General features: G+C 37.0%; 1 protein-coding gene across 2 annotated transcripts; it reads right to left on the bottom strand.

Annotated features, from left to right (window-relative positions):
- Nucleotides 1-3,622: 3,622 nt before the first annotated feature.
- Nucleotides 3,623-5,770, bottom strand: LOC114716584 (probable trehalose-phosphate phosphatase C). Of its 2 annotated transcripts, none has more exons than XM_028901608.1 (9): nt 5,365-5,770; nt 5,148-5,288; nt 4,986-5,057; nt 4,776-4,868; nt 4,633-4,689; nt 4,432-4,533; nt 4,200-4,347; nt 4,024-4,097; nt 3,623-3,937 (listed from the first exon to the last, which is right to left on the bottom strand). In XM_028901608.1, the coding sequence occupies exons 1-9, from the start codon at nt 5,662-5,664 to the stop codon at nt 3,776-3,778; spliced, it is 1,149 nt and encodes a 382-aa protein (XP_028757441.1). In that variant the 5' UTR covers nt 5,665-5,770; the 3' UTR covers nt 3,623-3,775. The 2 variants fall into 2 exon arrangements, with proteins under 2 accessions (XP_028757441.1, XP_028757442.1); XM_028901609.1 differs by having other exon boundaries at nt 4,027-4,097.
- Between the last annotated feature and the right edge of the window lie 8,138 nt (nt 5,771-13,908).

The raw sequence follows: 13,908 nt of genomic DNA, 5'->3' as shown, positions 1-13,908 counted from the left end.
CCTTTTATGCATTAACGTTATGGTGAATCATTTGCCTCTGCCTGCTATTTCGTAGCTTACTTACCATGTTGAAGGCAACAGCAGTTCTCAAGTCATTATCAGAATTCTATGCACAAACTTTATAATGCCAGATCATTTATTCATATCAGAGGTTAATCATTCAGGCATGCATGGACTTGAGGGTTATACTGACACAAAAATACTAAGCTTTTATTTTTATACGCTAAAATTTCCGACAGAGATGCTAAGCTTTATGAAGTCAGAGGGTGAAGGGTATTTTAATAGTTCCCAGGAAGCGTTTGTTGGGTGCATAAAGAGCTGCAAAAAAATATCAAAAAGCACAAATGGAATGAGTCAGTCCTAAGTCAGGAGTGTATGAGTGAGAGTTGTTGGAGTTTAGAATAATACTGAGAGTGTGAGGTCGAGTTGGGAGGCGTTTGGGAGGGAAGTGGCAGGATTGATACCAATAATTGGAGGGCGGAGGAGTTTAGTTTATTGGAGTTTATAATAAGGCACCAATGATGGAAGTGAATCTAGCGTGGCGACCTAAGTGTGCACGATTGAAAAAAGATGGGGGCATGAAGGGGTATTTTTCAAGGGTTTGGAAGCATACGGGGGCGTTGCCATCAAGAAACCCTCATGTCCTCTTCAAAACAAGCACTTTGAGTGGAATCCAACTCCTCATCAACCATATGTATAGGACTCAAAAAAAGTAGTGGTGGGTTTCATTTTCATGCACCTAACCCCTTTGAAAATAACCCATTAAACTAGAATACCCTCCCATGTCCTACACGGTTTCCGGATTCCAGCATTCCATTATATTTCCAGATTATGATACTCCTCTCAGATATTAGACTGAGGTGGGCTCTGTCAAATCTGAGCGCCCAATAGTTTAGAATAGCATCTCTGATTGTGAGCAATTGGAAGGCATGTTAGGATCGAGAATCCAGTATCAACCCTTTTAATTTTTGTGAGTGCTCCTAATTAATTAGTTTAACATGCCAGATCTATTCTTTCGGCTTTAACAGTCTTTAAATCTTAAATTTTAAAATCCGTGATCATGAAAGAATATGATTCAGATGGTAGTGGCGGCCTCTCCTTTCTGATTTGAAGGCTTATTAAATATAACACCACGCCTATGTCTCTTTTCAGCGCTTTGTCTGACAAACGGGGTGGAAGCCCTTGTAGGGAAGATGGGAGGTATTAGCTGCGTCGTACATCTCAATCCATTTAAATATCTTCAGTAGTAATTTAACTGATTTATCACGCTTCCAAGCCACTTGACTTGACCATGTCCATGTGGTACTAGGTAGTGGTTCCCAATTATTATGTGCCTTTTTTTTGTGGGGGATCTTATAATAGAATAAGATAGAGGTTGTGGGGCTACCCCAACTAGAATGGAAGAGCAGGATCCCCAGTCAGCTTGACAAAGAGGAACAAAGAAACCCGTCAAAACAGAAACTTGAAGTTCATGATGACTACACAAGTGCCCATTTATGGATCTTACCTTCATTTTGTGCCCATGCTTCTTTCCTATCTGAAACTTGTGCCCCCCTTTTCTGTTGAACATAAAGGGACGCGAAAAGCCTAACAATTACACGGAATCATATACAGCAAAGTAAAGTTATACACTCATCATGCCACACCGGTACAGCAAATGTACGTTCTTAGCACCCACTTTTGACACCAGTTAAAAGAGAATTGGTTCTGAAATCGGCAGCGTTTTTATAGATAAATTGTCATGGTGTTGACTAAGGTCAAAAAATTTCAAGCTGAATAAACAAGATAAGCTTAGGCCTTTGAGTTCAAAGAACAAATATCATAACGTTTACCTCATTTTAATTTCATACTTGTTATATATTTAAAAATATAAATTTAGTTAGTTGCCAATTGCGCATGTTTCTTGACGTGTCTGTCTTTAAATAGCCTTTTTCGTGCATTTTTTCACTTAGCTTGCAATAGGCTACCAAATCAACCAGATTTAGTCTATTATTTATTGTGGGCAGGAGTAACTTAATTTCCTTTCGTTTTAATGCCCAACGAAGTATGTGAACAATAAATAAACAAATTAGAACTTCGTATCGTTTATGAGTCACAGCTTTATGGTTACAATATAATCATCCTTCTAAGGAATCAAATGAAGATGTTTTTATGGATATTGAATGATCAAGTCACCTACAATCTTAAAAACAAAATCCTTTTTTTTCAAATATTGATTTTTGGCATTGGTTCTAGAACCAGTGCAGAAGTGTTATACTTTCTATATCAATTAAATAAAAAGGTTTTGCAGATAAATTAGAATTTCATATTGATTTTGTTTTAAACAAAAGCTTCACTACATAGGAGACTACAAGGGTTTATAATTTACCAGTCACATGTACGGATTATTTGTAGGATCATTGCGGCACATGGCCAGTAATTAATGAGAGTTATTTTGGTTATTTTGTTTTTTTTTCTTGGGTATGCCTGAGCCAGCATTTCGTACCCAGCAATACCGTATAGAGTGGAGGGGAAGGAAACAGCCAAAAATAGATCAAGTGAAACAAGGTGAGGTCGAATGGAGACAATTTGGAGGGCTCTGTGAACTTTATTATCCACGCACACTTTGTAAATCTGGGTGGGAAAGAAAGAAAGATAGGCCTATCGAAATCCCTACCATTTCATTGGAGCTGAATCCTAAATTAGTACAATCATGCGACGCTTGCATCGTGCAGCCCTCAATGTTCTGTGAATATCTGTCGTGCCTGAGATCATGACCTGGGGCACGCAGAGTGTGCCTCTGGGTTAATATTTTTTTGTGGCCAAACCCTCTGGCGCAAGATTTAATTATATCAAACTTCGTCTCCTAATTTTCTTTATCCTTCTGCCAAACCGGATGGTCTCGCCGGTTGTCGAAAACTTTTGGTATAATTATAGAGACCAACCCCGGAATTCTGTTACCCTTGACCTTCTCTGATCTCTTTCTTCTCCAAGAGCTCAGTTTTTTATGCTGCAGAGGAGGAGGGACTCCAGTTGATTTAAAAAAAAAACAGGTTGTTGATATTATTACTAAATAAACATTTACATTTAATGCGCTTAGTTTTTGTCGATTAAAATCCCAATACTTAGTCGTTCTCTAATTCGAGCAAGTTCAGTTTAAGTGTACGTGTTTTGTCCCACTTAAATAATGACTTTTAATCAATACAACTCATGAAAAGCCAACATAAAACATAAGCAATAGAATAAAATAAAACTTGATCGACAGTGGCATAGCTTGTCCCGGATCTATCCTAAATTTAAAAGAGAGAGAGAGAGAGAGAGAGAGAGAGAGAGTAATGTCATTAAATATCTTAAACAGCAAAATTTGTAGTATGTGATATCATGTTTGTGAAGCAGCTTTTAAGGGGGGGCGGTGTTTGTGATTATCACTTTCAATCACAAATTGGCCACAGGTACGACAAGTACAATTCAGAGGGTGAGTTAATGTTGAAAGTTGAAACACTCGAGTGGCATTTTGAAATGGGCAAGTAGCATAAAACATCTCTCTGCTGTTCACTATACACATGCGCATGCAAACGTGTGGACTGTGACGGAATAAAGACACCGTCCACAGAGAGAGAGAGAGAGAGAAAATCTATTTGACTTCCCTCACAAAGTCAAAATGATACTATTTGCTACTCTTGAAACATGAAAATGATACAATTTAAAGATACAATCCACCCTTCATCAAATTTCTGGGGGTGGTCGTCTCAGTTCCTTCACTGACCTCATTAACCTATCTACAATCTACAAGTCCCTACAAACTTTTTGTGGGATTGACCCTCCTTCTCTTCCATTCCACCAAACGCCGTAGAAACTGCTCAACTTCCGATGGATCTTGCAAAGTGTAGGAAGCCTCTGTTTCTCTTGGGACTTTAGAAACTAAAATCCCAATCCCCTGACCTCTGCTGCGTAAGACCTGAAAGTGACAATCTATAATGTTAGAACGAATTAAACCAGCAAGAATATGTGTGAAGTACATGCAATAGAGTCATCGGTATTTATTACCTTAAAAGCATCCTCGTCAGTTCGGTCATCACCAATATAAATCGGGAACACGTCTTTAGAATTCGCATATCCTAAAAATGAGTTAAATGATGACGGTTAGGGTTGACATAGCTCATTACAGAAAGCCCGTCAGTTCCTGACTTCCTGTGTTAAATTGCTTTGCGAACACTCACCTAGTGACCGCAACAAAAACTCAAGAGCTTTGCCCTTGTCCCACTTGATGTTTGGACGGATCTCCAGAACTTTTCTTCCTTGGGTAAGTCTAAGTTTTGGATAATTGTTGAGCACTGATCTTACTTGCTCTGCCAATGCAACCCAACTCTGAAAAACAGAGATGTTAGTGGTTTGGTAGAGTAACATTAAGCATGGACGAGTCAGCAATTTAATAGTTTTGTTGACCGGTACCTTCTCTTCCACACAACGGAAGTGCACGGACAAGCAAAACTTGTTATTCTCCACCATAGCCCCCGGAACAGACTTTGTTTTTTCTACCAAGATTTTAAACACCTGGAAAAATAAAAATGACAAGGGCAAGGTTAATGTTTAATTTTGCATTGCTTGCCAGTTCGGAGGGATGGAGGGTTTTTGAGGTAGAAAGAGGCAAACCTCGTCGATCATGGGCAAGAACTGGCTCGCAGGTTGGAAGAGGACTGCTCGTTTGCCCTGAAACAAACGTAAGAAAATCAGAAACTAAGCACACAGAACAGAAACATGGCGTTTATCAGGGCTGGTTGCAGAAGCTCTCTTACTTTCTCAGAGTTTCGCGTCTTCGTTGGCCCCTTGATGTCCATGCCATGGCTGCCTGCATAGTACAGTTCTGCTAGTCTTACAAAGTTATACACCTGCGACCAAAAAAAAAAAAAAAAGAAACATTTAATTATTAGGGGGAAAATGCTATATATGCCACGATAACCATTACTCTGTTGTTACGCGTTTTTTGGCTGTCAAGAAAAATGCACCTTGTCTATGCACCTCCCAGTCACGATGGCTGTGGGAAAATGTCTGGCAATGTCCTTCACCGTTTCTCTCATCTGATTCAAAGCAAGAACGTCAAGTTACTTAGTTAAGAATACGTTCGATCAGTACGAGTTTTGCAGAGCTGGTAAGACCAAGAAGAAAACCTTTTCGGTCATGAATGCTTTCTCGGGGTCTGCAACAATCGGGGAGAGAGTTCCATCGTAGTCAAGAAAGGTTATGATCTTCTTTCCTCTTGACTTATATATTATCTGATCAAACACGTTGAGCGCTGAAGGATGATGAAGCTGCATATTGAAACAGTTCAGAAACAGGGTAGAATAAAAGCCGAACGAAAGGTGAAGCAAAGGGTCATATGCTTACAATCCCAGAACTTATGTCTGAGTTTTCACAAGCATGGACGGTGGATTTGACTCTGGGCGGAGAAGAAGCTCTCATTGAATCGACCCAGGAGGTGACCTTAGCTCCTCCTTTGCCTTCTCCGTCCTTGAGCCTTTTCATGAGCTTTTTCTGGGATGTCCCCAGAAACTGACGAAGCACAGCCATGGATTCGGGGACCCCTGCTCCGGGCAACATAGGTGAATTCGAAATCGACATCAACACCGCAATAACGGTATTCATTTGTGATTTCAAATCAGGGGCCATCACATTCTGGTTGGTCATCAGCTTTTGATATGAACCACGCAGAGCTCACGCAGGTTATAGAATTATAGGAGCGAGGAAGGGCGGGAGAAATAGGGAAAGAGGAGAAGAGAGATGGGTATGGAAGTGTGGAGGGGTGTGGCTGCTTTATAGGAAGAAATCAGCTCACAGGCAAGCAGGGGAGGGGTGTACTTTCTGAGGGAATATCACTTATTTTCTGAGAGTATTTGTACTTTTTGAGTTTTGAGCAACCTTATGCTCAACATAAAAGTGGAGGGACCACTATGAGGCTTCTTAAATTTCTTGTTCATCTCTCCCCTGGGCACAAGTGTATATGTGCTCAATTATGGGGTGCCTTTTTTTCTGTAAAATTATAGGACTCCATTTTTTTAACGTAAAAAACTACTTAAAGTAATTTCAATGGATTAAAAAAATTACTTAATTCTAATAAATATAATATTATCTCTTTAAAATATTTTATGCAATATTATATTATCTATTAATTTATAAGCTAAATAAATTAATTTAAAAAAATGATGAATTTGATAAATAAAATAGATTAACAGCTTACATCTACAGTTAAAATTAACTTTTAACTAGGTAATAACGTTTGCAGGATATTTCGATATCCTATGCTTCCATTTGCTCTGTCCTTTCAACTCATACAGGCTACAGCAGTATTTTACCCTCCGTAGAAAGAGAATCATAAAAATCAAATTTACTTGCATTAATCTGCTCTCCCGCTTCCTTAGCTTAGAATTGTTGAATTTTTTTCAGTGATATATACTTAATGCATTCGGTAAAGTTAAAATTACCAACCAGCGCATCATTTGCTTGCTCTGGCTCTCTTTAATTAGGAGGGATTATTTAATTAGAGGCTGAAACGACATCATAAAAATGATCACTCACAACATTAATGCTATCAGTTGGTTCATAAAGATAGCTGAACAAGTTAATAACTAATATATTTATATGTTTTTATGTGGCATGATCAGATTCAATTAATCAAAATTAATTAATAATTAATTACACTCAACTTTAATAAAAACGACATAAAGGATTTAATAATTGGAATGCTCTGCCCACATTTTATCACAACAAAGATATTGAACAGAAGCTTTCCTCAAACATTTGGCTCACCTGAAAAGGACAATACCATAACAACCATGCTGAACTCGTATAACGAAGGTTAACTACGTTATTCGTGTTCCTGTTTGCCTTTAAAGTGAAAATTCTAACCTTGATCTGGTTCAAACCTCCAACTAACTAAAGATCAAAGGAAGTAATAAAAAAAGCATGCTCGTTGATCAATGTGTGTGCGAGAATATAAAATTCTGACCGGAGAAGGGTGCTTTGATTATATATATAAATGTGTGTGGTAATAATTTAGAAATGAGAATATAGACCTTAGAGGCTAAGAAACGAGTCCAATTAAGCATAAGGGATGAATATATGAAGGACACAAACCGCCCCTTGTATAGTTTTTAAGAAACAAGCAGCTCCGAACCTAACTTGTATTCTGAATTTGGCCGATGCCTTCAAAACCAGCGGCATTCCTTCTTCCCTTTTTATTCCCTTCTCCTCTCTCTCTCTCCCCCTCCAAGTTTTCATGTGCTCGTGCTTGTTACTTCTATTACCTTCTAAAGTTAATTAACTCATAGATTCCTCCTCCCCCTCCTCCTCCTCCTCCCACTTTATTAGTTCCACTGCTGAATAACACTATATTCATTCCCAATTATTGTATCCCATCTTTCTTTTCGTTTGACAGTATCAGATCTTACCGGTTTTCCTTATTCAAGACACGTATTCATAGTATTCACGTTACGCGTGTAAAGGAATGTATACTTATATATGTATCAAATGTGTTTTGTATTTGCATGCGCATATACCATATTCTGATACAGAGAATATAGCCAATTAAGTTGCCTGATACAGTTCAATTAAATATTAAACGCGTATATACGCTGCCAAACTTCAGCATGCGAACATATGAATGCCTTACACACCAACCTCTAGTTTGCTGTCATGATCATTTCTCTGCAGGCATATATTTTTTTAACAGAAAATTCGAATAAAAGAAATGGGAAAGTCTAAAAGTCGTGTGGGGCTGAGGAATACACCTATAAACGTTGAGAAAAATCGCTTGCTTGGTTTGAAATTGTGTAGCTTCCTTCTGCGGAAGGGTGAATCCGAGAGGTATTGCTTGATTCCCCCACTACTTACTTTTCATCATCAGGTCCAGGCATGCAGTGTTTCAAACGGTGACGCTTTATCCGCGACGTACGTAGATCCATTCATTTTAATTATTGATTCTTTCATATATATAACCCATGGGTATCAAATTGCATCTAGAGATTGATAAATGGAAGTCGCAACATGTGCTTGAAAATTCCCACATCTCCCATCCTAAATGTAAAAGTTAGTTAATAAATTAATTATTTATAACAAATATGTGTTGAATTTTCTAACTCATTCTCATTAACTACTCCTTGTTAGGAACATCCTACATTCAATATGGATATTTGTATAAGAATTGTAAATTTACGAGGCAAAATAAATTGAAGTTTTATATTTAAAATTAAAACTATCTTTTTAATTAGTTTCTATATTAAAGACGTGATGTAATATTAAATAAACTAACATTAAAAATGGTATTAAAAAAATTGCACGGTAACAATGCTGTTATTACGGTGAAAAGTTTTAAACCAAAAAAAAAGGGGGGGGGGGGACTCATAAAAGAACCACCAGCAACTGGAACCTAACGTTTCCTAACTCTGACTCGGTTTGTCAAAAGAAAAGTCTCACGAATAAAGTGCGAAGGGAATAAGTTAACCGACCCTTGTCTTTTTATCCCTCGTTTTTTTCTTCAGATTTTCAACATCCAGCCATTGTGATTCTCTTGCTTAATCAGAACCTTAAAACTAAATAAGGCTTCATATTCTTTTTTGCCACCCAGCTCTAATAATAATAACAACAGTGATTCGGCACGTGTTTAATTGATCCTCTAAAACCACTCCCTCTGGCTAGTCTTTATCATAAGGCATTTCCACACTTCATTAAAATCAAAAAGAGGATTAAATATCCTTGAAAATGGAAGAAATTTGCAAATTTATGCTTTATTTAAAATCATGAATTACCTCCTAAGAGGGAGGGAAAAAATAAAAGAAAAATTGCATCAAATTTCAAATAGGAGTACTATTAAGAAAAATGTAATTTGTTAGCAGCGCTGCACCTGATGAATTATAATAAGAACCACTCATTTTCCCCCCTAAAAAGTGCCTAATAATAAGAACGCAGTGCGTATATCTTTTCAAGCTTCCACAGACATACATGTTATACACACACGCGCGGCCCCTTTTGAGCACATTCAAAAAGGTTCCATATATATTTCCCACAAACAAAATTCACTCTCCATTATTGACACCAAAACCAGAGTCCTCAAAGCTAACTCATTGGCGTGAAGTTTCGGTAGCTTTGGGTTTCCATTTCCAAGCAGTTAATTAGCAAGTTGGGGAAAAAATATTCAATTTTTTAAGCAGTTAATTGGCAAGTTGATAGAGGATAAGATGCACCCAGAAAAATTAAAAAGATACAGGGGCTTGATATGTGCCCGCGGTGGATACACACACATCTGACCAAGGGTGGTTTTGGGGGCGGAATTGAAGAGAGCATAACGAGCTTGAAAAATACTCCGGTTCTCAATATAAAATTCAATTTATTAATTTAATAAGATTAAAAAAGTTATTAAATACTTAATACTATATATATAGCATATATTACATGATCTTTCTGCAATACTTTTGTGTTTTATTAATTAGATTATACATTAACTTATAAGTGAGACAAATTAGTTTTAAAAAAATAATAAATATGAATAATTTAAAATAAAATAATTTAGTAACTTTTTTAACCTACCTAAAGTAATTAACTGAGTCTTATATTAAAAATGAGATGCAATAAAAAAAAATAGAAGACTTTGTGTTATGTGGACTAAACTGCCATAACTGCTTTGTGATAATTAAGGGAGGAGGGCGAAGCGTGGGCAGTATTTGGAACCAAATATTTGTCGCTGTTGTTAACGAATCAGGAGAAAGTCAAATAATCTGACTAAGCAAGCTTCCGCCCCACAAAAAAATACTACTATGATCTATTATTAGCAGCACCATAATCAAGAAACGACAACTGGTAAAAAAAAAAAGAAGAAGAAACGACAAGAGCGTTTAATTAACATATAACAGCTAGCTTTGGCTTTGCCGTGGTTTCCCCCCCGGCTGGCTCACCAGTCTCCCTCCCCTTCTCCTGTCCAAAATTTCCCAGCTGTCCTTGTCCCTCGTTATTGCGCTTGAGGGAGCCCCCATCATAGTGACATTGATTGACGGGTTGCTGTGGGGCCCCAAAAGTGGATGCTGCCACGTGGATGCATCGTGGCCTGCTTGCAATTGGGCCACTTCCGGTTCGGGGATTCGATTGGGTGGCCAAGTTGGACTTAATTTTTCGCATTATGAGGCACGGTTACAGAGAGATTCTGAAGAAAGGAGGAGGTGCCCGGGTGGTGGCTCTGCATCGAAGAATCATACTTCTCCCCATTATTCGCTCTTCGTTTACCACGGATGTCGTCCCTCAGCCTACGCCACCAACATCATATGCCCAATGCCCACTCATTCGCAGCACCTTCACTTAAAATATTACCCCTTCCCTTCCTACTCCAATTCTACTCCTTCATCCAATATTATCGGATCAATTTCCTGCATTATTGTTGTTAGATTTAATTTATCTGGGAGTAAATCTCCTTACATGATTATCTCCATCCCCAGGATACCTAATAAGATTCTGCTGAATTTTTCATTATAAAATCTCTGTAATTACCTTGCATATCTAGAGAGAGAACAGTTGGATGTCAAATTTAATACTACCTTCATTCTTAATTACAAGACCTCGTTTGTAAACTACAAATAAGATCTTATAATTAGAATCGGAGGTGGTGGTGGTAGTGGTAGTACTAGCACCCTTTTATCCTTTCCCTTTCTTTTTTTTGGCGTGTAACATCAAGGAGAGGTTAAAATTCCGGACACTAACCGTAGCACGCCCGGCGGCTTGCAGCTCTTGCACTCTTATTTCATCCCTAGTTTTTTTTGAAACAAAATAATGGTTGAATCTACTTTGCCACTCTGGTCCCATTTCAAGGTATAGAGAGAAAAAATGTTTAATCCTAATTGTAGGGCATGCCATTCATTCTTTCATCATAGTTTTCCTTTTCACCTGTCATTAAATGATGGCGTATGCTATTTCATTTTATTTTGTCTTACGTCCAAACAACCCAACTTATCCTCTTAGGTTCTTTTTCTTCCGGCCCATGGGAATCCTGGATTAATTAATACTGTTGTTGACATGAAATGAAAACTTTTAAGGCTACCCACTTGCCCAACTTGTTGAGTGTCTTCTTTCTCCTCTCGTTTAATTTAGCACTTTTTTTTTTTTTTTCATTTTCAGACCTCACGCGTTCAGCATTATCATACACAGGGCACAAAAATTATAAAAAGTATTTAATCTCGTACCAAGCAGAGAAGACTTACCTGCGACCCCACTGTCTGTGCGAGATTAAGATACTCCTCTAGATCTTAATATAGGACCCAATTGTTAAGTTAGTTTTGGTCCTGAATATAAAACACATTTCTCATATTTATCAATTTTCTCTAAATTACCCCTATGGATACTCTCTTAACCATAATCAAGTAGAAGATGAATAAGGGGTATTAAGAAAGATGAGTATGGTATTTTAGGAAAAACATATCATATTTCTTATAATTAACTAACTTACCTAACTTTTTTAATCTAATCAAATTAGTTAAATGGGTCTTATATTAAGGGCCGGAGGAGTATTATAGTTTTGTGAGCCACTACGATTAAAATGCAAGGACAGAAATATGAATGTGCCCAATGCACTTGTCATATTTTTCTTTGATAGAAGAGTCACATACTAGATATCATATACTTTTATGAAAGAAGATATACGGAGCGAATAACAATATGTTTATGAATTGTGTGGGATCGAATGCCCTTGAATTCAAAAGGTAGCCCGCATTGCTTGATTTCCTTGCACGTATATTTGGAAAGAATATTAATAAGCTAGCCGAAAAAAGAAAGGAAAAAAAAAAGGAGAGGAAGAAAGGGAAGAGATCTCGGAAAGATATTTGCTATATGCAGATTAAATTGGTTAAGAGAAGCATGATGAGGCTGTCCACTCCAAGAAGATCAGTGGCGCACTAAGTGCCAAATTAATGACTAGCGGATTTGAGCATCGGTTTGTTTATAAGTCCAAATATTCTTAATTAGTTATAGCCTTATAGGTCTATTGGGTTTACAGATCTTGTTTGTGATTTGTCTTCCTTTAGTTTTAAATTTCATATGTTTCGTTTTCATTTTTTTTAAAACTGTTTTCTGCCTTCTTTCTCTTCTTTATAATGCTATTAGCTTTGTCTTTTTCTTCTTTTTTTTCCAAGTCTCTAATCGTGGCGACGATATTTCTCAGTGTCTGTGGATTATGTTCAATTGAGTTTTGGAGTTGTCCTCGCGTCTATACTCCCCTTAATTTCAACACACAATAAGAATACTCGGTAGTTTATGTGGATCGTTGCACTAAAGATTTCCTGGATACCAACTCTAACTAGAAAATATAGTTTGTGGAAAATAATAACTAATACACATGCCTATATAATTGGGTTAATGTGTAATTTTAACAACAAAGTTTACCTCAAAAAACACTGAACACTATGAAGTTTATTTGGGTGCTAAAATACATATGAAGTTGTCAAATATGGACATTTGGTACCACACCATTAACATCCGTTAGTTTACTATTAGTGAGGCTTACGAAGTTGGTTTTAAAGTACATTTTTAACAAGAAGTTTACATCAAGGGACATTGGGTATCATAAAGTTTATTTAGATGCAAAAAGATATATAAACTTTATAAAAGGGGGAAAAATAACAAAATTCATCGACTCTTAATAAAAACATCAAGGAACTTTATTATTCTACGTCCCACTAAATATTACGTTTTCTCTACACTTGTTACTGTGTCATAGATCCGATTCAATTTCATGTACAAGTCTTGAAACATTCCACGTTTATATCATGGTTCGGGATAAATCCCCAGGACTAATAGCCAGAATCCATAGATTCATAGTCTCCTTTTTTATTTTATACCTAAAGATGCTACCATGCATGAACCTGTACGACCGGGGCAAGGATTTATGTGTATACATAGAGAGAGAATCCAATGCGTTTAGATTATAGAGGGCAAATTATAATTTATGCCGCGCTCTGATTCATCTCCACAATTATTATTTAATCTGAGTTTGCCTTTTCTTTTTCTTTTTTTTTCTTTTTCGATTACTTGCATATATAGTTATAGAGCTGTGAATAAAAACAAACTTGATGTGATGAAAAGAAAAAAGCTCAGAATATGAGAGTGTGACGAGAGTGGTTATGCTAGGTTAGGATAGCATATTAAGCCCCAAAATTATTCCCAGTAGAGTGGCAAGGCTTTTGTTGCCGTTTCTTGGTGTAAGTTAAAAGCTCAAAGTCACATCCAAAAATTCTTTTGCCTCTTTTTTTTTTGTTTGACACGGCAAGAGTAGATGTCATAGGATGAGAATGGTGACGGAAGAGAGAAGAATGACAAAAGATGGCTGATTCTTTGTGATCTAAGGACTACAAATAAGGAAAAAAAAGCTGAATGATCGATCACGCTTATGCTTTTAGGACTATATTTGTGGAAGATATACAATTGAATTCAAATATATATATATAGAATCTGAACTCAGTGTCAGTGATGGCCTTGCAAGAATAAGAATGCATGTCCTCCTCAATTTAAGCCCTTCGCTCTTCCCTTCACGTACGCCTTTGTTTCACATCGACATATATACGACAATTACATTTATAATTTTTAAAACAATTTTAAAAAAAAGAGAGAGAGAATAAGAAGAAGCATTAAAAGGAAGAAAAGACTCACAAAAAAGGGCGGGGCAGAATACCGTACGTGAAAAAACAGAAACAGCAAGACAGACATTATATGCACCACGAAAATGTTATATAGCAAAGAGGAAAAGAATCTGAAAGACACACACATATTCAAAAGAAATATCTTCAATACCAGAAAAGGCCTGGCCACATCTTTGCTACAAAACTCTCGAAACATCTATAACTAATCATCTCTAAAAAAACTACTACTTTCGATCTTAATTATAAAATCTCGTTTGTAAAC

This window comes from Neltuma alba, unplaced genomic scaffold (assembly GCF_004799145.2).
Source record: "Neltuma alba isolate B1F8T4 unplaced genomic scaffold, ASM479914v2 tig00011681_pilon, whole genome shotgun sequence".
Taxonomy (NCBI): Eukaryota; Viridiplantae; Streptophyta; class Magnoliopsida; order Fabales; family Fabaceae; genus Neltuma; species Neltuma alba.
This window is presented reverse-complemented; position numbering and strand designations above follow the sequence as displayed.

What these genes read in the sequence shown, in the direction of transcription:
- LOC114716584 (XM_028901608.1), bottom strand. Translation starts at nt 5,664, where the DNA reads ATGACCAACCAGAATGTGATGGCCCCTGATTTGAAATCACAAATGAAT. An exon ending in AGACGCGAAACTCTGAGAAA is followed by an intron (nt 4,690 to 4,775) that starts GTAAGAGAGCTT and finishes CGTTTGTTTCAG; the next exon opens with GGCAAACGAGCAGTCCTCTT. An exon ending in TCCGTTGTGTGGAAGAGAAG is followed by an intron (nt 4,348 to 4,431) that starts GTACCGGTCAAC and finishes TCTGTTTTTCAG; the next exon opens with AGTTGGGTTGCATTGGCAGA.